The 25,111-nt window shown below is 40.6% G+C and overlaps 2 protein-coding genes and 1 pseudogene across 4 annotated transcripts in view; 1 reads left to right on the top strand and 2 right to left on the bottom strand.

Moving 5' to 3' along the window:
- SUCLG1 (succinate-CoA ligase alpha subunit) overlaps positions 1–18,453 on the bottom strand; it is a 47,168-nt gene extending 28,715 nt beyond the window's left edge. The window contains exon 1 of one of the 2 annotated variants that reach the window (XM_030920635.1): positions 18,183–18,453. In XM_030920635.1, coding sequence (XP_030776495.1) covers positions 18,183–18,279 — 97 coding nt within the window. In that variant the 5' untranslated portion in view covers positions 18,280–18,453. Of the gene's footprint in view, positions 1–18,176 lie in introns of both variants that reach the window. The other variant, XM_030920634.1, reaches the window with a different exon arrangement.
- Positions 3,342–6,253, bottom strand: LOC104674102 (annotated as a pseudogene). The gene has a single exon (XR_749602.2). The product of XR_749602.2 is annotated as a serine/threonine-protein phosphatase 2A 65 kDa regulatory subunit A beta isoform pseudogene (transcript).
- Positions 18,454–18,686: 233 nt separating the features above from the next.
- The window catches only part of DNAH6 (dynein axonemal heavy chain 6), a 330,576-nt gene continuing 324,151 nt past the window's right edge, over positions 18,687–25,111 (top strand). Inside the window, exons 1-2 of the mRNA XM_030920632.1 lie at positions 18,687–19,087; positions 19,288–19,499. The gene's annotated coding sequence lies outside the window, so the exon portion shown is untranslated. The remainder of the gene's footprint in view (positions 19,088–19,287; positions 19,500–25,111) is intronic.

Raw genomic sequence — 25,111 nt, 5'->3', positions numbered from 1 at the left:
AGATCTAAAATTGACACTCTAACATCACAATTAAAAGAACTAGAGAGGCAAGAGCAAACACATTCAAAAGCTAGCAGAAGGCAATAAATAACTAAGAGCACAGCAGAACTGAAGGAGATAGAGACACAAAAAACCCTCCAAAAAATCAATGAATCCAGGAGTTGGTTTTTTGAAAAGATCAACAAAATTGATAGACCACTAGCAAGACTAATAAAGAAGAAAAGAGAGAAGAATCAAATAGACGCAATAAAAAAATGATAAAGGGAATATCACCACCGACCCCACAGAAATACAAACTACCATCAGAGAATACTATAAACACCTCTACGCAAATCAACTAGAAAATCTAGAACAAATGGATAATTTCCTGGACACTTACACTCTCCCAAGACTAAACCAGGAAAAAGCTGAATCCCTGAATAGACCAATAGCAGGCTCGGAAATTGAGGCAACAATTAATAGCCTACCCACCAAAAAAAGTCCAGGACCAGATAGATTCACAGCTGAATTCTACCAGAGGTACAAGGAGGAGCTGGTACCATTCCTTCTGAAACTATTCCAATCAATAGAAAAAGAGGGAATCCTCCCTAGCTCATTTTATGAGGCCAACATCATCTTGATACCAAAGCCTGGCAGACACAACAAAAAAAGAGAATTTTAGACCAATATCCCTGATGAACATCGATGCAAAAATCCTCAATAAAATACTGACAAACCGGATTCAGCAGCACATCAAAAAGCTTATCCACCATTATCAAGTGGGCTTCATCCCTGGGATGCAAGGCTGGTTCAACATATGCAAATCAATAAACGTAATCCAGCATATAAACAGAACCAAAGACAAAAACCACATGATTATCTCAATAGATGCAGAAAAGGCCTTTGACAAAATTCAACAGCCCTTCATGCTAAAAACGGTCAACAAATTCGGTATTGATGGAACATATCTCAAAAGAATAAGAGCTATTTATGACAAACCCACAGCCAATATCATACTGAATGGGCAAAAACTGGAAAAATTCCCTTTGAAAACTGGCACAAGACAGGGATGCCCTCTTTCACCACTCCTATTCAACATAGTGTTGGAAGTTCTGGCTAGGGCAATCAGGCAAGAGAAAGAAATCAAGGGTATTCAGTTAAGAAAAGAAGAAGTCAAATTGTCCCTGTTTGCAGATGACATGATTGTATATTTAGAAAATCCCATCGTCTCAGCCCAAAATCTCCTTAAGCTGATAAGAAACTTCAGCAAAGTCTCAGGATACAAAATTAATGTGCAAAAATCACAAGCATTCTTATACACCAGTAACAGACAAACAGAAAGCCAAATCATGAATGAACTTCCATTCACAATTGCTTCAAAGAGAATAAAATACCTAGGAATCCAACTTACAAGGGATGTAAAGGACCTCTTCAAGGAGAACTACAAACCACTGCTCAGTGAAATAAAAGAGGACACAAACAAATGGAAGAACATACCATGGTCATGGATAGGAGGAATCAATATCGTGAAAACGGCCATACTGCCCAATGTAATTTACAGATTCAATGCCATCCCCATCAAGCTACCAATGAGTTTCTTCATAGAATTGGAAAAAACTGCTTTAAAGTTCATATGGAACCAAAAAAGAGCCCGCATTGCCAAGACAATCCTAAATCAAAAGAACAAAGCTGGAGGCATCACGCTACCTGACTTCAAACTATACTACACGGCTACAGTAACCAAAACAGCATGGTACTGGTACCAAAACAGAGATATAGACCAATGGAATAGAACAGAGTCCTCAGAAATAATACCATACATCTACAGCCATCTGATCTTTGACAAACCTGAGAAAAACAAGAAATGGGGAAAGGACTCCCTATTTAATAAATGGTGCTGGGAAAATTGGCTAGCCATAAGTAGAAAGCTGAAACTGGATCCTTTCCTTACTCCTTTTTTTTTTTTTTTATTTTAGAAATTCATCCACTGAACACATTTTTATTGAGCACCTATTATGTGCACCAGATACTGTTCTAGGCACTGGCAATACAGAAGATAAAACAGACAAAAATACCAGCCTTACAGAGCTCCTAAAGCCTATCTTCCAGTGAAATCAAGATAGGAGAAATTGTCCCTTAAGTTTAAGGTAGTTTAAAAAAAAAAAAATAGGAGAACTAATTCATGGAGAACATGGCCAAGTTATGAGCCAAAGCACAATTCCTCCAAAGAGTACCAAAGCAAATTCTCTTTTGCTTAATTCAGAAGGTAACAATGAAACCCCTGAGGGGTCACCACAAAAGACAGAGGCCCCGCTGAACCCCCTGACCCATGCTTGAGAAAGCCAGGGCCCACTCTCCCTCTCTCAGTTTTAGGGTGGAGAAGCCAATGCTTAGGGCTCCACAGGGGGAGACACAAAAGTCTGTCCCCAAAACAATGGTATTTCCAACTAGAGTAAAGCAATGGTTCCAATGCAAATCTGTTTCATGAAGACAAATGTCTCTCAAGTATGAAATTCAATGAAGAACTTGCAGGTAATAAAAAATAAATGCCTATGAAACCAAAATTAAAATGTTTATAGAATAATAGCATAAGATAATAAAATGAGAATACAGAAAAAGATTTTTGCTTAGGAAAATACTTAATTCTCAGCCCGAAGTCATAAAATAGAAACTTAATGTAAGGTAATTTGGTGGTTTAAAATGCAGACAGATAACCTCTGATTTACAATTTCTGTTCTGTTTTTCAAATGTAGGACAAATTTGAAAGTATTTAGTAAAACTTGGCTTTATGTAACAAATGCACAAAGTCTTAGAGGAGTCTTTCGGCCTTCACTAAACAGAACAGGACTTGCTAGATTTAAAAGAGGTTGTGAACAAAATCAACAATTCAAAAACCAAAAGGGTAACAAGCAAACCGCATAGCAGATGCACTGAGAGGAAAATAAACTATGGGAAAACCCCCTTAACCAAAAGTCATGAGACAGGGTGAGTTTGATTATGTGAAAAATTGTTTTTTGTTTTGTTTTGTTTTATTTTTGACACGGAGTCTCGCTCTATGGCCCAGGCTAAAGTGCAGGGGTGCGATCTTCCCTCACTGCAACCTCTGCCTCCCAGGTTCAAGCAATTCTCCTGTCTCAGCCTCCTGAGTAGCTGGGACTACAAGTGTGTGCCCAGCTAACTTTTTTGTATTTTTAGTAGCGACGGGGTTTCACCATGTTGGTCAGGCTGATCTCAAACTCTTGACCTCAAACGACCCCAAATGGGTGATTTTTAAAAAGGGCTTTAAAACTGTTTAGTAGTTCAAATAGGCTTCCTTACTATTAATTTGCTTCTTAGTAAACTCTTCGGCTTAACTCATTATCTTAAATTTCAGAATTAATGAGGTTTTACTGTAAAAGTAGAAAAGCAAACACTTCAAATAAGACTCCAGCATCACCTATACTAAAAAATTAGCAGTAAAACTGCAGTTTGAAAAGCTACCGCACAATGCAGCAAGGACCAGGTGTTAATACTGCTGGAAGCAGAGCCAGGTAAAGAGCAGGAAATCTGTACAGTATTATCCCTGTGGTTCTCAGACTCATTCAAAATACAGAACTGCAATCTTACAATGAAACAGACATACTGCTTATTACGAGGCACTACAGATAAAGCTTTTCAGAAAAGAGAGAGAAGTATTTTTAAATGTAGGCACAGTGGTGAACTGTTCAAATTCAGTTAGGTGTCAACATCACACATTAGCAGCAAGATGCAGCCACACTTCAGGTTTCTGAATGACATGACTACAGACATGAGCAAATAAAAACCAAAATACAGACATGAGCAAATAAAAACCAAAATAACCACTACATTAACCCTGAGCTTCCACATTCCCCTTTCATGTGAGACTGATGAGACTGATGCAGACCATCATAATTCAGGAAAATGTGGCTTTCACTATGGTCAAATCTCAACATGCCTCCCAAAGAGTTTATAAAATAAGTTATTCTAAACATGTACATTTAACTTTGGAATGATGGAGAGACACAGAGATATATGTAAACGTCAAGAGAATCACTCCACTCCAAGCCTGGGTCCACATCCTTCCAGGCTTTGTCTGGAACATTATGTGGCTGGGGCCTGATTCCACAGTGAGGATGCAGGAGCCCAGGTGGTGATGGATAAAGCATTAGGAGACAATCAAGTATCAAGTGTCAGGAATTGGTCAGTAAGAATGGCTTAAATAATGACTTAACAAAGAAGACGAGTAAAAAACAATCCCATTTCATCTTTAGAAAGAATCAAGTCACTAAAATTTGATTTCTTCTAAGTTGTTGCCATTTGCTTGGATGAGATCTTGAAGGTTTTCCATTCTTTCTCTACCCAGTTAAGAACACATTGACTAGAAATCTGTGATAAGAATTTAGTAAAGGTCTTTTCCCTCCTGCTCCTCATTATGCCAATGCAAGAACACTTATAGCTTCCTGTGCAAAGTATTTGACATCCATGTCTTCATCTTGACCTAACTTCTGTAGTACTGGTTTAACTTCTCCCTGTAAAGCATTGGTATCTAGAATTGGTCCAATTTTTTGTAGAGATTTGGCCACATTCAAGCGAACATTTGCTACTTGGTCTCCTGCCATTTTTAATACGATGGGCAGCATTTGCTTAGTGGTTATTTCCTGACCACAGGCCTCAGACAGTGCATTAATGCAGAATAAAGTAGTCATTCTATGCAAGTAATTAGGATCATTTGCCATTACCAACACTTTGGGAACGATGGTATTTTGGGCCCACTCTGTACCAAACTTCTGAACTAGTTTCATGAGGTTGTTGGTGGCAGCTTCTTGGATGGCGTATACATGGTCCACAAGCCAAGCCATACATAAAGAATTCAGCTTTTCATCAAAGAATTCCACACCCAGCTGGCCTGCCAGCAGCGGCATATACTCAATGATGGCCAGCCGGACCCTCCATTTGGCATCTTCAGCCAGCTCCACTATGGCAGGAAGGAGAGACTGAGAGAGCTGATGGATTCCAATCACTTCATTTACACAATCCAAATTGGAGATGATATTCAAACGAACTTCAGGACACTCATCCTTTAACTGAGCTAAAAAAAGAGGTAGAAGATGTTCAATGGTATTCTCTTTGCCCAAAATAGTAGACAATCCCATAATTACAGAAGCTAGAGCCAATTTGACATGTGGATTGGTATCGGATACTAATTCCATTATATAGGGCAGAATCTGATTCATAATTATGGTCTCTCTATCTTCAATGGGCAAGTTCTCACCAAGTTCTTTTACTTTGTGGGCAGCAGCCACCCGGACTTCAGCTTCACAGTCTTTAAGTAGGTTCTGAAAGGCGGGGATGAGGTCATTTAGGGTGATTTTGGGACCCATGGCTTTCTGGAGCTCTGAAAATTTGTCAGCCACCATATAGCGAACTCACCAAGATTTATCTTCTGCTGCTTGTCGAAGTGTAGGCATCACCAAAGTCTCAAGGTCATCCTGAGACAATAACTGGGCAATACTGACACAAGCTTCCACAGCTAGGAGGCACACTGAATCCTGTTCATCTGAAGCTAGATTAGTGAAGAGTGGAACAATTTCACTTTTCACACTGTCTAATTCCAAAACTTTTGCAAATTCACCCAATTTGGAAGCAGCAGCACGTCGTACCATTGGTGTGTCATCTGAGCACAAGGAATGGAATTGCTGTCTGATTTCTGCTTTAACAGCATTTGATGCCCTGGGATAGCAAACGCTGAATAAACCACATGCAGACGTGCGAGAGGTGAACCAATCCCCACTTGCTAGGCGTTTCACCAGAGGTACAAAATAAGCTTCCAGAGCAACAGGAGTATGCTCCTGGGAGATCTGTCTCAGGGACTCCACAGCCTTGTCACGAACAACAGTCTCTTCCACAGTTGCCAGATTTTCCAAAGGAGGCAGCAGACAGTGGGCAAAGTCAGGACCTCCCACTAGGCCAGTGAAATTTCCCAGCTGTTCAGCAAGAGCTAATAGTACCTCATCTTCATCATAAATTATATCTGTAAGGAATGGCAACAATTCACTTCGCGTCCTTTCTACTCCAAGTGCTAGGGCAATTGTTGATAACTTCTTAATACTGTTGAGTCGGAGCTGCACGTCTTCATTGCGGAGCTTGTCGATTAAAACCGCGATTGGGTATAGCGAATCATCTCCATCTCCCCCCGCTGCTCCTGGGCCGGTCCCGAGCCCCGATGCGCCCGCCATGTTCTTTCTCCTCCTGCTGCTGGTCACCCTCCTTACTCCTTATACGAAAATTAATTCAAGATGGATTAGAGACTTAAATGTTAGACCTAATACCATAAAAACCCTAGAAGAAAACCTAGGTAATACCATTCAGGACATCGGCATGGGCAAGGACTTCATGTCTAAAACACCAAAAGCAATGGCAACAAAAGCCGAAAGTGACAAATGGGATCTAATCAAACTAAAGACCTTCTGCACAGCAAAAGAAACTACCATCAGAGTGAACAGGCAACCTACAGAATGAGAGAAAATTTTTGCAATCTACTCATCTGACAAAGGGCTGATATCCAGAACCTACAAAGAACTCAAACAAATTTACAAGAAAAAAACAAACAACCCCATCAAAAAGTGGGCAAAGGATATGAACAGACATTTCTCAAAAGAAGACATTCATACAGCCAACAGACACATGAAAAAATGCTCATCATCGCTGGCCATCAGAGAAATGCAAATCAAAACCACAATGAGATACCATCTCACACCAGTTAGAATGGCAATCATTAACAAGTCAGGAAACAACAGGTGCTGGAGAGGATATAGAGAAATAGGAACACTTTTACACTGTTGGTGGGATTGTAAACTAGTTCAACCATTATGGAAAGCAGTATGGCGATTCCTCAAGGATCTAGAACTAGATGTACCATATGACCCAGCCATCCCATTACTGGGTATATACCCAAAGGATTATAAATCATGCTGCTATAAAGACACATGCACACGTATGTTTATAGCAGCACTATTCACAATAGCAAAGACTTGGAATCAACCCAAATGTCCATCAGTGACAGACTGGACTAAGAAAATGTGGCACATATACACCATGGAATACTATGCAGCCATAAAAAAGGATGAGTTTGTGTCCTTTGTAGGGACATGGATGCAGCTGGAAACCATCATTCTCAGCAAACTATCGCAAGAACAGAAAACCAAACACCGCATGTTCTCACTCATAGGTGGGAACTGACCAATGAGATCACTTGGACTCGGGAAGGGGAATATCACACACCGGGGCCTATCATGGGGAAGGGGAAGAGGGAAGGGGGGAGGGATTGCATTACGAGTTATACCTGATGTAAATGATAAGTTGATGGTGCTGACGAGTTGATGGGTGCAGCACACCAACATGGCACAAGTATACATATATAACAAACCTGCACGTTATGCACATGTACCCTAGAACTTAAAGTATAATAAAAAAAATTAATTGTAAAAAAATAGGTAAGCTAAGAGGCAAACTTTGTCAGGAATACAAGTAAAAATTGCTCAGCAACTTATTCTCTAGTAGGAACAACATATTAAATGTTAAGTCATAGGATAAAACTTATCTAAAATACAATCAAAAATCACTTAATCTCTTCCGATATGAACTCATGTATAAAAGAAACAGGGAAAATAAAATAAATAGGCAAGTAGACAAGAGAGGAAAAAGCTTGTTTTAAAAAACAAACCTAGGTTATTGAAGCAACCTACCTAAAAGGGAAATTAATTGAGAAATCTAAGTAGTTACTACAACCAGCTCCTCACGTTTCAAAAAACAGGAGGAGGAACATAGATGACTTAAAACTGTGGGCTACCTTCTAAACGTCCATTAATACTACCAACCTGACTTCTCTGTGGCCCATCCCTGGCCCTTTCAAAGTAGCCAGGCCTTCTACCTATCATTGTGGTAGTCCATGAAGCCAGCCCAAGAAAAGAACATAAGGAGTAATCTCTATTGAACAACAAAAAAAGAACACCTATCACATACATGCCCAGAGTCCACTCCATGCTTTCTGCCTTAAATCACTGCCTCATGCCCACCTAATCCTGACCTCACATGCCATAACTGAAAGAACAACAACATCTGCTTCTGGCAGAAGTATCTGGAATCCATTACACCTCCAGGGAAGAGACAGGCCCAGATTTAGCCCTTACCACCTGGATAACATTTGGTACACACAAAGAACTGCTATGTAACAGACAGCTCTCTCAGACGAGACTGTGATCAACAAGGGGCCATGGGCTTTGCAGATCAAGTTCTGGCACAGCAGTCACAGCTAAGCATCTGACTCTAGGCCAGTGGACACAGCAGGGATTTATGGCCTGAGACTCTGTCCCTACTGAACCGTGCAGCACAGCCCACCCTCGCCAGTGCTGCACTCCAGACCCATCCTTGCCCTTGGCTCCCACTTCTCCCAGCTGAACACCTACAACCATGATATTTGTGTAGAAGTTACACCCTTTCCTACCCTGCTACAATTCCTGACTAGTGGAAGAACCGGCTTTACCAGTCTCTCCCATTGAATCTTCAACAAAGGCTCATACCATTTCATATATCATATCATATCATTATCATATCATATGTTTTCAGACCAGAAGGTAGAAGATTTGATTATAAGATCAGATGTTGTGATCAGGATATCTGGAGTCCCTACTTGTTCATATAAAATACTTTTTATGGGTAAAGTTTGGTTCTGCACAAGTACTCTTATATTCACTAACTTAACATAGATCAGACAATTCACTTCTCCTTCCAAAGGCACAGAAGTCACCCTGAGAAAAGACAGGTCTGTCTGTGTCCCTAAAGCACAGCTCCAGTAACAGACCAACGAAGATCTCTACTTTCTCACAGTAACTCCAATCTCCTGGATCAATTCTACGGAGCACAAGATTTTACAACATCAGATCTTTGGTGCTCATAAAAAGTGTATCAGAAGTGTGATAAACAGCAGCTCACCTCCCAATCCCCTGGCCTTTTAGTATTACTCAGTTTGTGCAATGCCCCTGACAGCCTACAGCATCTAATGAAGTAAATCTTGGGAAACTTCTAATGCATAGGTGTAGATGTGTGTGTACTCATGCATGTGATCTCCCCATCTACAAACCAGGCCTAGGTTCATACAGACTCACTTCTAGATAAGCTGGAACTAATAGACTATTATCATCTTACAGGCAAATCCAAGAAATGTATTCAACGGCAAGGAAGTGAAATTCCTGATCACATTCCATCCTGACAAGAAACCTGTATGATGCCAGGCAAGGTTATCATCTGTACTGAAATGTGAGTTCGTTCATTGATGCAATCAACATTTGGGGAGCACCTATACCAAGCCATAATGTCAGGTGTCAAGGATAAAGTGATGAATGACAGTGTCTCAGCCCTCAAATAACTCACAATCTATATGAACTGATATAAAAGTCGGCCATAACTGCTTAGTGTGTAAAGTACTATAACAACAACAACAACAAAAAAGCCTTGGGAATTTGGGGTAAACCTCCCACACGTATTCAAGGTAGAGACGTCTATGTATGTGTGAGAGGTGGGGAGGGTAGAGTTAAGGAATGAATCCCTCATTGAGATTACCTCCAAATTGAAACCTAGGTTATCAGCAGTTCACTACTAAAACCCCCAATAACTTGATCTCCAAGCTCCTAAAGAAAGGAAAGAGGTTCATCTGGTTCCTGGTCCACTGTTATGACCGCTCCACAGCTAAAAACTTTCTTCACCTCTGTCCCAGCCCTGGCCCATGCTACCTAACTTGAGCCCCTATCATCTAAACTGATAGCAGCACCTGCACAGTAGGAATTAACTTGTCACAGGAGATCCAGACAAAGAATCATGGACCATCATATGCTTCCTTTTCTAGAATACTGCTCTAATATGTTAGGCCAGCCAAGTGAGAAATGTTGGCAATCAGAGCAGCCTCTAAAACCCAGCGGAAAACCGTGAGTAGCCCAGCAAGCCATGATGGTATACCATAATCACCACAAATGCCTTTTGAATCCCAGAAACTCAACCTACACCAGAAGATGAATTCACCCTACCCCAGGCCCTTTATATCAAGCATGCTCCCCAACCTGTCATGGGTGTAGGGAGGACCTGAAGGTGGGCTATATGATGTAATACTCCTCACCTTAATTTCTGCCTCCTCAACAGCTTGAGGTAACACACTCCAGAGAGAACCAATTCTCAGTCTCCTGCCACTCCATGCTACCATGACACACCTAACAACTGGTGGATATATTTGAGGCAATACTATTATCAAATCAATGACAAGTCTTACTATTGTTGACATCATAGAATGAAGGAAATTCTTTGTTGCTGTATTTGCATTCAAATGGAAATAACGCAAAATATGCTTTTGCAAGTAAAACTCACCAAATGTTAAATCACTGTCATTCTCCTCATTCTTCCCCACCTTAACTAATTTAAGACCCAGAATTCCAGGCTTGAGATTCCCCACAAAAGCAGACTCCCCACACCCCCACCTTCCCTCCTAGAATCCTTCCACCACTCTCCTTAATTGGGCTGGTAAAGAGTGCAAACCACTAGCTGCTATAAATATTAAAATCAAACTGACTCTACACTTTCTTTCCCTAATGAATTTCTTCTCCACCCAAATTATCAAGCAAATACCTTAAGTAATTAAAAATAGCCTACTCTGCTTCTGCTGGAGAATGCAAACTAGTTCACAGTGCAAATCTTCCACTGTCCACTGCTTAACCCAACTTAATCATATTTTGGTTTTAAATACAATCCTGACCTCTGTGACAAAGCCATCAAATTACTAGAGTAAGTGACTTCCTAAAGTGAAATTTAGAACACAAGGCATGCATTGGTAGCCAAACCATCTTGCAAGTATCTCTTACCTTTCAATTAAAGATTTAATGTCCTTAACTTCCTGAGAATTTCACTTATGTTAATCCATATAAATTAACATTTAAATAAAACATTACACAGTCAAGAATTCCCATATCGGCCGGGCGCGGTGGCTCAAGTCTGTAATCCCAGCACTTTGGGAGGCCGAGGCGGGTGGATCACGAGGTCAGGAGATCGAGACCCTCCTGGCTAACACGGTGAAACCCCGTCTCTACTAAAAATACAAAAAACTAGAGGGCGCGGTGGCGGGCGCCTGTAGTCCCAGCAACTGGGAGGCTGAGGCGGGAGAATGGCGGGAACCCGGGAGGCGGAGCTTGCAGTGAGCCGAGATCGCGCCACTGCACTGCAGCCTGGGCGACACAGGGAGACTCCGTCTCAAAAAAAAAAAAAAAAAAAAAAAGAAGAATTCCCATATCTTCACATGATATATATGATTTATGAATATAATGGGGGACTTCAAAAGGGATCTGAGATTAAGAATAGAAGCTATGAACACTTTCATGTGGTATACAATAAACACCATCACACAGTACACTACTGAGTGCACACATATCCTTACTCTCTTTATCACATTATTTCTAAGTGAAATTATCTAAGCTTAAATTTATTTCAAGATTATTTCAAGTACCATCTAAATACTTTTCGCACTGCTAACTGTAAACTCCATGAGTGTCAGGACCATGTCTTATTCATCTCGTCTCCTATGGTATATGGTCAGTGCCTTACACACAATAGGTGCATGGGAAGCATTTCACTTAATTACAGGACAAGAAACAGGGTCTCCAAAAGAAACACTTACACCAAGCTAAACATCATAAGGTTCATTTCTTTTTCAGTGAGTTGGAAAAAGTCAATCTTGAACTCCCACGTATCAGGAAAGAGGGAAAAGAACCCTCTATCTTTTTTTGTACATATAAAGATAATAGGTTTCTCTAAAATTCATATAGAGACTGCATGGAAGTTCAGCCCTAAAATGCTGCTGGCAGTCCCCAAAGCTACATTAATCTAGTACAAATGCCATGCTAACATTTTTTTTAATAAATGAAACCCAAAAGCAGTAATACAAATTGAATACTTCACTACATGAAAAAAGAAAACATTCAGACTGAGTAAAACACACCATAGGCAGAGTTAAAGGCAATGACAGACCAGGGGAATGTTTTCATAACATTTAACAGACAAGGAATTAACCTGGGCAACAGGAAGAGCCAGCAAAAAGTGGAGCTCAAAGCCTAAGAGAAAAACTGATAAAGGCCATGAACAAGAAACACAATGGATGACAAACTACAAATCAATATATGATGAGATGTCTAGTTTTACTAATAAGAAGGAAATAAGTATTATTATTATTATTATTTGAGATGGAGTTTTACTCTGTAGCCCAGGCTGGAGTGCAGTGGTGTGATCTCAATTCACTTGCAACCTCCACCTCTCGGGTTCAAGGGATTCTCCTGTCTCAGTCTCCTGAGTATCTGGGACTACAGGCCCACACCACCACACCCAGCTAATTTTTTTGTACTTTTAGTAGAGACGGGGTTTCACCATGTTGGCCAGGCTGGTCTCAAACTCCTGACCTCAAGTGATCCGCCTGCCTCAGCCTCCCAAAGTGCTGGGATTACAGGTATGCGCCACCATACCCAGCAGAAAATAAGTATTTTAAATTAAATATTAGAGCAGGAAAGGTGAGGTTGGCCACCAGGAATAGTTTCTGATGGCAAATGTTACAGTTGTCACATCCTAGGCCACCTCCTTATCTTCAGATTCTTAGAAATTGTCCAGCTTAACCTTGGGACTGCATCCCAGGAGCAGCTGAGAACATCATCGCAGGAATCAGACAGGCCTGGTCTTGAGTTTATGCTCTGCCTTTCAGCAGCCATGTAACCCAGAGCATATCTTTTGATCTCCCTTAGCCTTAGTCTTCCCATCTAAAAGTGGGATAACAGCTGCCCCTAGGAGGCTGTGATGTTAATATGAAATTACTCCTTAAATTGGCACCAGGTAGCACAGTGTCTGGTACACTTTCAAAACTGGGTTTACAACCCTACATGAACACAAAGGCAAATCTTTCCCTAAAAAGAGAGAAAAAATAGTTCGTATTTTAAAATCAAATAAGTCTAGCCAAAAATGTTTTCTACATGTCCTTGTGCACATCTTACATGTTTATTTATAAAAATACTAATCCATGTCTACATATAATGTGCAGTATGCACAAATATACTTCTAAGTTTTTAACATATAATACATTTGTAAAGGCGCAGCCCTCACTGTAAAACAGGGACAATAATAGTATATACTTCATAGGCTGATGTGAGAATTAAATGAGTTAGTAATATATAAAGCATTTAAAACAGTGCCTAGGATAGAGCAAGTGTTATATCCCTAAGAGCTATTTTATTATCATTATTATTACCGACGCAGAATGAGTAGATCAAACTGCTTTGAGATGTTCACTGTGACAGGCTATCTGTCAGGTGCTAGGGATTCACAGGTGAACAAGACAGGCTCAGGGTTCTACCCATGTGAAGTTTCCTGCCCTGTAAAGGAGCTAAACATTACACAAAGAAAAACAAAACTACCAACAGTACAAACTGTAATAAAGACAATGAAGGAAAGAGGCTGATTAATCTGAGAGAGATGTGTTTTCAACGGGTGTGATAGATTTGTACCTGTCAGCCACATACTAGTCTTCTTCACCATAATAGTAACCACATGATTTATAAGATGGCTGATGGGATGAATGATGCAATGTATGGTCAAAGAGCACCTGCCCAGGGTAGGACTCAAACCATGGGCCTTGTATGACCAGTACCATGCTCCTAACCAATAACCCGAGGCTTTATTCATGAAATACTCAATACTCCTTCAACTCACCTCTCAAACTGTGTCCCTGGTAAACATTTATTCATTAATGTACTCATGAATTTAACAAATGCACACTTATTAACCATATGCATTATGCATATGTAAGACACAGGCGTGGCGGGCGCCTGTAGTCCCAGCTACTCGGGAGGCTGAAGCAGGAGAATGGTGTAAACCTGGGAGGCGGAGCTTGTAGTGAGCTGAGATCCGGCCACTGCACTCCAGCCTGGGTGACAGAGCGAGACTCCGTCTCAAAAAAAAAAGACACAGGCTATTGCAGTCTACACCTACAGGACCTTATAATACAGCAGACTGGCTAGCAGCCACTTACCCCCAAACTCCAAACAACCCACTATTCAAATGTTAAATTATATATTCATTTAATATTGACTTACAAGTGAAGTTTAATAAGCTGTAAGTACCATATTTCATCAAATATAACACACCATTGATTTTTAAGATGTACTATTAATTACTGGTAAAAAAGAAAAAATGAGGCGGGCAGATCACCTGAGGTCAGGAGTTTGAGACCTACCTGACCAACATGGAGAAACCCCATCTCTACTAAAAATACAAAATTAACAGGGCATGGTGGCACATGCCTGTAATCCCAGCTACTCAGGAGGCTGAGGCAGGAGATCACTTGAACCCGGCAGGCAGAGGTTGCCGTGAGCTAAGACTGTGCCATTGTACTCCAGCCTGAGCAACAACAGCAAAACTCTGTCTCAAAAAAATTACATATATATCAATAATAAGACACATCCTAACGTAAGAAATGTTATAATGTAAAAAAATGTGGGTCTATCGCGCCTGTAATCCCAGCACTTTGGGAGGCTGAGGTGGGCGGATCATGAGGTCAGGAGATTGAGATCATCCTGACTAACACAGTGAAACCCCGTCTCTACTAAAAATACAAGAAAATTAGCCAGGCTTGGTGGCGGGTGCCTGTAGTCCCAGCTACTCAGGAGGCTGAGGCAGGAGAATGGCGTGAACCTAGGAGGCGGAGCTTGCAGTGCGCCGACAGGGCGCCTCTGCACTCCAGCCTGGGGGACAGAGCAGAGCGAGACTCCATCTCAAAAAAAAAAAAAAAAAAAAAATGTGGGTCTATGGCATGCCAGTCCCTTGATGAAATGAAATTGTTACCCTGCACTTAAGAGAAATTATTTTTAACATTCTCAATTACATTTCTATGGAAAAACAAATTTGATGTCAGAAAATCAAATCACTTTCTCATGGCTACATTGGTACATTTGAATCAAAGCTATTTTGTATTTCTGAAATAAAGATTTGGTTGTTAGATGCAATGGCAACAGATACTAGTATCCAAAACATCACTGTTGAGTATCTCTTTTTCCAAACTACACTTTAAATGTATCTCTGATTCTAAAAACAGGCCTACACACTTGGTAAACACAGGGAAAAGGAAGGCAACACCTTTGAGCAGAATAGTCACCTTCTCAATACATCACTGAGGCTGCCAAAAAAAAAAAATCAGAGCTTCGAAGAAAGCAGCTTAAATTATCACATGGTACATGCTGGTGGAAAGGATACTGCAGAGTCAGAAGACCTGGGTGCTAGTACCCCTTCTGATACTCACTGGGAACTTTCGGGATTTCCTCATCTGCCGTACAAAGGTTTGGGACCAGTTGGGTTTTAAGCTTTACTTTCTGGCATTAAAATACCAAAATTCTGAGGTTCAAAAATACTGGCTCTTATTCCCTATTTACTCTAAAAGATTCAAGTTACAGAAACTATTGACCAGTTTTAAAAAGACCTTGCATTACTTTATGCTTCTCTTAAAACGTCACTATTTCAACTTCAAGGGTGCTGATGAAATCCTTAACCTTTCTCATGGAAGAAATCTTTCTCATTTTTCATTGTATTTTCTCTCTCCACTTCAACTGGATCCTTTTCCTTTTTTTTTTTTGAGAGTCTCACGCTGTCGCCCAGGCTGGAGTGCAGTGGCACGATCTCAGCTCACTGCAAGCTCCACCTCCCTGGTTCAAGCAATTCTCCTGCCTCAGCCTCCTGAGTAGCTGCGATTACAGGTGCCTGCCACCATGCCTGGCTAATTTTTGCATTTTTAGTAGAGATGGAGTTTCGCCATCTTGGCCAAGCTGGTCTTGAACTCCTGACCTTGTGATCCACCCGCCTCAGCCTCCCAAAGTGCTGGGATTACAGGCATGAGCCACCGCGCCAGGCCCCTTTTCCTTTTTTCATAAGCTTTTAAGTAAAACAGGGCTCTGGAAGGCAACTACCAGTGTTCACTTGAGTTTTTTGTTGTTGTTGCTGTTAACTCTAATCAATATTGCAACACTATGACCTTCAGCAAGTAACATACCATAAGTTTAAACTTAACAGAGGGAACAAAATTCCCTAACATCTGCAGCTCTATTAGCTTCACAGTCTAAATAATTTCTGGCCCCTTTAAAAAAAAAAAAGTTTGCAAGGTGATGTTGGAGCTGCTATTTTTCTAGTGGGAGTGAAAATGGGCTCAGAAATGTGGCGTGGGAAATAGGAGTTAGAGTTTTGTGAATTTAGAGGTGTTTATACATTAAACATTGTTGTCCATAACCCCTCTTGATACAAAATATATCTTGGTTTAGATCTCAGACCCTTAATAACAAGTTAATCACATGACTTGGATAATTCAAGCCCACTCCAATAACAAAACTTAACCAGATGGTCACTCTAAAGCCAAGTGATCCTGGGAGTCTAAGAACGAACTTCCACTTTTGTGGGAAGAGGATTGAGAGTTCTGCTAAGGGTGGAGTAAGGAGCTAGATCTTTTAGACACTCTTCCTTTATTCTCTAGATTTTTCTAGATAGCAGACCTACCTGAGGCTAGGATCTTGCAGAACCTCAGACTAGCAAGACCACAGAAGCGAAAGACACAGGCGGGCAACTTCTTCCTGGGGTTTCCCACCACAGTGGTTGTGCTGCACACCTGGTCTTCTACATTCTAAGCCACTATCTATTCAAATTAAGCTGGTTTAAAACCATATTCAGTATACTTCATTCTTGGTGCTCAAACTCTATTGACCTGAGTGATTACTGGGTATAACGAATTCTTTTTGTCCTTCTGCCTACAACACCCTCAAGAATCTCCAGAAAGCTTTACCAAACAAACCAACTATTTCATACTTGCTAACATTATCTAACCAGACCTTTGTCCTCAAGTGATCGGCAACTAAGTGTTAGCTATTGAGTGCACACTCATCAATGCACACTTTTAGAATGTAATCTTTTCAAGAAAGGAATTAAGTCTCATAAAATACTCAGTACAAGCAGAATTAAGAACAAACCAGAAAAAGAAAACTAACTTTATTACATGCGAGATGCTTTATATAAATTGCTCCACTTATTCTGCAGTGAACCCAGATCATCCTGTACATCATCATTGCTAAAACGCACATTTTTTTTTCACTTTTTAAAAAACCAGGATACATGTGACAACCACTGGTGTGTCACAATTTTAATAAGCAATCGTTTTTCATTGTTAGTGGTAAACAAAATAATGGTCCACCTTACAAGTGATGGTGCTTCAGGCTCACTGAAATGTGTTAATATTTTCATGTGATTGGAAACACTGAAAAACAGATTAAGAAAAGTGTCCAGGGTTATTACACAGACTGAAAAGGGACTAGCCAGATTTCAAACCCTGATGTGGATGATTCCAAAGTTTCTTTCTACTATAACCTACCTGACAAGCAGAGACTTTAAATATAGCAAGAATTTTCCGTAGTCAGCGTGTCTCAAAGACTAGCAACCTTGGGTGCTGTTTTCGGGAACTGATGTGTCCACAAACCGCCTGTTGGAGGCACTGCAAATAAGCTGGTTTAGGTCCCAGCCAACCATACGCTTCTAGGAGTCTATGCGGCTATGCCGACCCACTCGGCATAGTGTAAAGAAACTATCTTTCCCCTGACGTACAATCCTGCGGAGGGGGAATTCGAAGTGTAGGACCTTTCCGTACTGGGGACAGCCTCATCCCCCAACTTCCTACTGAGACACTCTTTCCCTACCTCTCAACCCAGACACTTACCTTCCCCACCAAGTTCACCCTGGACCTCTTCACCCCCAACTCCAAATAAGGCCAGTCTAGACGCCACCCCCACCCTGTCACTTGTCATCGCTGGGCCGAGAGCAAGCTTCCAAATTTGCAGGGCTCCCAGACCCGAATCCTGGCTCAGCCACCCAGTATCTCCATCTACCAGCGGCCTAAGTCATGCCCCCCGCCCCACGTATCCAGGAAAGCTCCTTCCTCCGTAGGGGTCGCCGACTTGAAGCCGGAATCCCAAACTACTCCCAGGACCCCGCCGAGGTCCCGCCCTGAAGGCCCAGCCGCGGCCTGGGCCAGGACGCTGGGTCCGGCGAGGCCAAGAACCTGCGGGCGCAAGGAAGACAGTCCTGGCCGGACTCACACTCACGGAGGAAGTTGCGCGACAGCAGACGGGTGGCTGCGAGACCGCTGCTGCCGAAGACCATGGTAGCGATGTCAGCCGCAGCCGCAAGGGTCGCGGTCATCCGCCAATGACACTCTCAGGCCCCCGGAGACCTCACAGGGACAGAAGCCTAGGTGGAGGGTGGCCACAGCAGTCGCCTGAACAAATTTCCCTCTACAGAGGATTCTTCACGGAACAGCGGCGATGGCAGGTGAAGACAAAGAAGCATCCTGTCGGAGAGGCAGATAATAACTCGGCTCCTCCCTAGAAATGTGGGTTTGATTAACATTAATTATAACAGCAGCTGGGGGTAAACCCCACGTGAGACTGACCGGCGCGTGGCATTGTGGGCAATGTAGTCTAACGGCCGCGACTGGTTCGTAGGTTTTGAGTGAGGCTGCGGGAAGAGAACGAGGGAGAGCGGCGGTGAGACGGGGGAGACGAGGGACTTGAAGACTAGGAGGGAAGAAACAGCGAGGTGAGGTGCGAAGAGCAGTGCCAGAACTTTGTATCCTAGGCCCATCTCCTCCCCGCTTCGTTTTCCTCGTTTGCTATTAGAATAATATTTCTCACCGCGTACCCGTGCCTGGACCCGGAAGGGTTGCCTCTGAGGACGGGAATTCGAACTGGTGCTGGTGGCATGTGAAGGGAAAGACGTGATGAGAAAGACCAAAAGTTATCTTACTGACAGTTAATTTCTTGGAATGTGGAGTGTCTAGTTAAATAATCATGCAGTCTTTGACTAGCACTAAGTGTATGAGTGTTTATTCCCTGAGTATCCTACGGGCTGAAATTCGAGGTCAAATGCGACTTTGCTCCCTGTTTGGACAAACAGTTCCCTCTTATGTAACAGCTTTAGAAGGAACCTCGGAGAGTCCCAGAGTCAAAAGGTAAACAAGAGATGAAGTAATCTGCGTCTCTGCCGAAGATCGTGCTCCTGAGATTCCTCATCAGTATTGTCAATAAAATTGCAATCTTAATTTACTTAGGTGGTCATTATAATTGGCACTGAGCTGTGGGATGGATGAGTGGGATTACCCAAGGAGATTGCCCAGTACTTCCTTTATGATCCAATTATTGTCATTATCAGGTTGGACTTCACTGCAAATAAACTGGCTCTTGGATCATGTTCTTGTGTAATCACGTGAGACTGACCGGCGCGTGGCATTGTGGGCAACGTAGTCTAACGGCCGCGACTGGTTCGTAGGTTTTGAGTGAGGCTGCGGGAAGGGAACCAGGGGAGAGCGGCGGTGAGACGGGGGAGACGAGGGACTTGAAGACTAGGAGGGAAGAAACAGCGAGGTGAGGTGCGAAGAGCAGTGCCAGAACTTTGTATCCCAGGCCCATCTCCTCCCCGCTTCGTTTTCCTCGTTTGCTATTAGAATAATATTTCTCACCGCGTACCTGTGCCTGGACCCGGAAGGGTTGCCTCTGGGGACGGGAATTCGAACTGGCGCTGGTGGCATGTGAAGGGAAAGACGTGATGAGAAAGACCAAAAGTTATCTTACTGACAGTTAATTTCTTGGAATGTGGAGTTTCTAGTTAAATAATCATGCAGTCTTTGACTAGCACTAAGTGTATGAGTGTTTATTCCCTGGGTATCCTACGGGCTGAAATTCGAGGTCAAATGCGACTTTGCTCCCTGTTTGGACAAACAGTTCCCTCTTCTATAACAGCTTTAGAAGGAACCTCGGAGAGTCCCAGAGTCAAAAGGTAAACAAGAGATGAAGTAATCTGCGTCTCTGCCGAAGATCGTGCTCCTGAGATTCCTCATCAGTATTGTCAATAAAATTGCAATCTTAATTTACTTAGGTGGTCATTATAATTGGCACTGAGCTGTGGGATGGATGAGTGGGATTACCCAAGGAGATTGCCCAGTACTTCCTTTATGATCCAATTATTGTCATTATCAGGTTGGACTTCACTGCAAATAAACTCCTGGCTCATGGATCATGTTCTTGTGATAATTAAATTACTCAGAGTTAAATAGTATCAGTGGTTTCCAGATATATCCATTATAACAAATTGGACATTTTTATAGAAAATAATAGAAAATCCCTTGCTATTTTAAATAGCACAATTCTTCATGAACTGAGTTATATGTTTAGTTTCATTTAATTGATAAAATGAATGATGACAAAAAATATAATTTCAGTACTTTTTTTTTTTTTTTTTTTTTTTTGAGACGGAGTCTCGCTCTATCGCCCAGGCTGGAGTGCAGTGGCCGGATCTCAGCTCACTGCAAGCTCCACCTCCCGGGTTTACGCCATTCTCCTGCCTCAGCCTCCCGAGTAGCTGGGACTACAGGCGCCCGCCACCTCGCCCGGCTAGTTTTTTGTATTTTTTTAGTAGAGACGGGGTTTCACGGTGTTAGCCAGGATGGTCTCGATCTCCTGACCTCGTGATCCACCCGTCTCGGATTTCAGTACATTTTTAATGAAAATTTGTATTTCCATGAAGATGAGTATTTTTGTTTGTTTTGTACACTGAAGTATCCCCAGCACCTAGAACAATGCTTGACACAAATAACTCATTGTTGAATTGAATTGATATATGTAGGAGAATAGTAGTATATAGATTATTTTTTGGATCCACAGACAATGTTTGATGAACTTAGGATATTTCAATCTCTTGTAATAACTGCACCCCTGTGGCGGACCGGGTCTCCCTAATGCAAGCCTCCATAACAACGTTTCAGTACTGAGTAGCTAAGTTAAATATTAAAAGCCAGTGCCCTTGTACAAAGGCTGGGATGTAACAAAAGCCCACCAAGGGTTTTTGCCTAGGCCTTTCCTGGGTCTTAAAGCATGACAAATTAATGAAGGAATTCTTAACAGGACCCATTTAAGATTAAACAAGTTTTATTGGGGATCTGAAAAAACTCCCCAGGCCGCCACAAACAAGTTTATTGGAGGTCTGAGGGAACTCTCCAAACCTCTGTGATTTAGCAGGGGGCAAGATAAGGGTAATCACCCCAGCATCTAAACCCATGTAGATTAAGTAAATTTACTGAGCCTCCAAGGAAGGTCTTCAGTACTCAGACCTTAGTTATAGATTAAAAGAAGTTAATCACTTATGTCTTTAGATAAATGCATGCTTACACGTAAACATAGTTTGGAAGGTATATAAGCTCTGGAAAACTGTAATTTTGAATTGGTCTGGTGATAATTTCCAGGACTTTTCTGTGTAACCGGTTGCAGAAATAAAAACTCTCTTCCTCCCCAGTTCATCTACATCTCATTATTGGGCCACAAAAACTAGCAGCCCAACTCTCAATTTGGTCCGGGAACACCCCTATTTGAACACCCCTCAATTCTGTCTTATCTAGTGTAAAGAGTGCTGGAACAAACATAGGAGTACAGATATCTCTTCAATGTACTGAGTTCCTTTCTTTTGGATATATCCAGCAGTAGGATTGCTGGAGCATATGGTAGCTCAATTTTTAATTTTTTGAGGAAACTCCATACAGTTCTCCATAGTGGTTGTACTGATTTACATTCCCACCATCAGTGTACAAGGGTTACCTTTTCTCCACATCCTCATCAGAGTTTGTTATTGCCTGTCTTTAGGATATAAGCCATTTTAACTGGGGTGAGATGATATCTCATAGTAGTTTTGATTTACATGGATGATCAAGGATGTTGAACACCTTTTCATATGCCTATTTGACATGCGTGCATCTTTTTTTGAGAAATGTCTATTCAAACCTTTTGCCCAGTTTTTGATCAGGTTATTAGTTATTTTTCCAATAGAGTTGTTTTAGCTCCTTATGTATTCCGGCTAGTAATCCCTTGTCTTGTCTTTCCCTAGTGTATGTTCTTGGCACCTTTGTCCAAGATGAGTTCACTGTAGGTGTGTGAATTTGTTTCTGAGTTCTCTGTTCTGTTCCATCATCTATGCGTTTGTTTTTATGCCCGTACCATGCTGTTATGGTTACTATACCTCTGTAGAATAAACTGAAGTCAGGTCATGTGATTCCTCAAGTTTTGCTCTTTTTGCTCAGGATAGCTTTGGCTATTCTGGGTCTTTTTATGGTTCCATATAAATTTTAGGATTGTCTTTTCTATTTCTGTGAAGAATGTCATTAGTAATTTGATAGGGATTCCATTGAATCTGTAGCTTACTTTAGGTAGTATAGACATTTTCACAATATTGATTCTTCCATGAACGTGGAATATTTTTCCATTTTTTGGTGTCCTCTTTAACTTCTTTCATCAGTGGTTCATACTTTTCATTATAGAGATCTTTCGCTGGTTTGGTTGATTCCTATGGAATTAATTTATTTGTGGCTATTGTAAATGAAATTACTTTTTTATTTCTTTTTCAGATTGTTCGCTGTTGGCATGTAAAAACGCTACTGATTTTTGTATGTTGATTTTTTTGTATCCTGCAACTTTACTGAATTTGGTTATCAGTTCTAATAGTTTTTTTGTGGAGTCTTTAGATTTTTCCACATATAAGGTCATATTATTTGCAAACAAGGAAAATTTGACTTCTTCCTTTCCAATTTGGATGTCCTTTATATCTTTCTCTTGTCTGATTGCTCTAGCTAAGACTTCCAGTACTATGCTGAATAACAGCGATAAAAGTTGGCATCCTTGTCATGTTCCAGATCATAGAGGAAAGGCTTTCAATTTTTTCCCAATCATTATGATACTAGCTATGGGTCTGTCATTTATGGTTTTTATTATGTTGAGATACGTTCATTCTATTCCCAGTTTTTTGAGGGCTTTTATCATGAAGGGATGTTGAATTTTATCAAAATCTTTTTCAGCATCAATTGAAATGATCATATGGTTGTGTCCTTTCTTCTGTTGATACTGTGTATCACATTGATTCATTTGCATATGTTGGGTCATCTGTGCATTCCAGGGATAAGTCCCACTTGGTCGTGATGAATGATCTTTCTAATGTATTGTTGAATTTAGTTTGCTAGTATTTTATCGAGGATTTCTTACATCAAAATTTTTCAGCGGTATTAGCCTGTAGTTTTCTTTTTTTTTAATGGGTCTTTCTCTGGTTTTGGTATCAGAGTAATACTGGCCTTGTAGAATGAGTTTGGAAGTATTCCGTCCTCTCCTATTTTTTGGAATAGTTTGAGTAGGATTGGTATTAGTTCTTCTTTAAAAGTGTGGTAAAATTCAGCAGTGAAGTCTCCAGGTCCTGGGTTTTTCTTTAGTGGGAGACTTCTTATTATGACTTTGATCTCATTACTTGTCATTGGTCTGTTCAGGTTTTGGATTTCTTTCTGGTTCAATCTTGGTAGGTTGTAAGTGTCTAGAAATGTGTTCATTTTTCTACATTTTCCAATTTATTGGCATACAATTGGTCATAGCAGCAACTAATGATCCTTTGAATTTCTGCAGTATCAGTTGTAATGTCACCTTTTTTATTTCTGATCTTATTTATTGGGATCTTCTCTCTTTTTTCTTCATTACTCTGGCTAAAGTTTTGTCAGTTTTGTTTAACTTTTCAAAAAACCAACTTTTTATTTCATTGGTCTTTTCTATTGTCTTCTTCATTTCAATTTCATTTATTTCTGCTCTGATCTTTATTATTTCTTTTCTTCTACTAATTTTTTGATTTGGCTTACTCTTGATTTTCCAGTTCTTTAAGAAGCATCATTAGATTGTTTATTTGAAGTTCTTCTTTTTTCATGTAGGCACTTATAGCTATAAACATCCCACTTACTACCGCTTTTGTTGTATCCCATAGGGTTTGGTATATTGTGTTTTCATTATGATTTGCTCAAGAACTTTTTCAGTCTTCTTCTTATTGCTTCATTGATTCCTGATCATTCGGGAGCATATTGTTTAATTTCCACCTATTTGTATAGGTCCAAAATTCCTCCTGTTATTAATTTCTAATTTTATTCCTTTGTGGTCAGAGAAGATACTTGATATTATTTCAATTTTTAAAATGTTTTCAGGCTTGTCTTGTGACCTAACATATGGACTTTCCTTGATAATAATTCATGTGCTGAGGAAAAGAATGTGCATTCTGTAGCCATTGGATGAAATGTTCTGTATATATCTATTAGATCCATTTGCTCTATAGTGCAGATTAAGTCTGATGTTTCTTTGTTGATTTTCTGTCTGGAAGATCTGTCCAATGTTGAAAGTAGGGTGTTGAAGTCTCCAGCTATGATTGTACTGGAGCCTATCCTAGCTCTAACAGTATTTGCTTTATATGCATTGGGTGCATATGTGTTTATAATTGTTATATTCTCTTGCTGAATTGACCCCTTTATCATTATATACTGACCTTCCTTATCTCTTATAGTTTCAGTCTTGAAATCTATTTTGTGTGATGTAAGTATAGCAACTGCTACTCTTTTTTTCATTTCTATTGGCATGGAATATCTTTTTTCATCCCTTTATTTTTCATCTATGTGTATCTTTATGGGAGATGTGTGTTTCTTATAAGCAATGGATCAATGGGTCTTGTTTTTCATTCATTCAGCCAGTCTATGTCTTTTGATTGGAGAGTTAAGTTTATTTACATGCAATGTTATTATTTATAACTAAGGACTTAATCCTGCCATTTTGTTATTTGCTTTCTGGTTGTTTTGTGGTCTTCCCTTCCTTCTTTCTTTCCTGTCTTCCAGTAGTAAAGGTGATTTTCCTTGGTGATATTATTTAGTTTTGTATGTGTGTGTGTGTGTGTGTGTGTGTCTTCGTTGTATGTTTTTGGTTTGAGATCACCACGAGGCTTGCAAATACTGTCTTATATGTTATGTTAACCTGATAACAACTTAACACTGTTTGCATAAACAAACAAGGGAAGAGAAAACTAATAAAAACTCTATGCTTTAACTTCATCCCCCCACTTTTAAACTTTTTGTTATTTCTAGTTACATCTTATTGTACTATGTCTTGAAATGTTGCTGTAGTTATTATTTTTGTTATTGTTT

Source organism: Rhinopithecus roxellana, chromosome 17, assembly GCF_007565055.1.
Source record: "Rhinopithecus roxellana isolate Shanxi Qingling chromosome 17, ASM756505v1, whole genome shotgun sequence".
Classification (NCBI taxonomy): domain Eukaryota; kingdom Metazoa; phylum Chordata; class Mammalia; order Primates; family Cercopithecidae; genus Rhinopithecus; species Rhinopithecus roxellana.
This window is presented reverse-complemented; position numbering and strand designations above follow the sequence as displayed.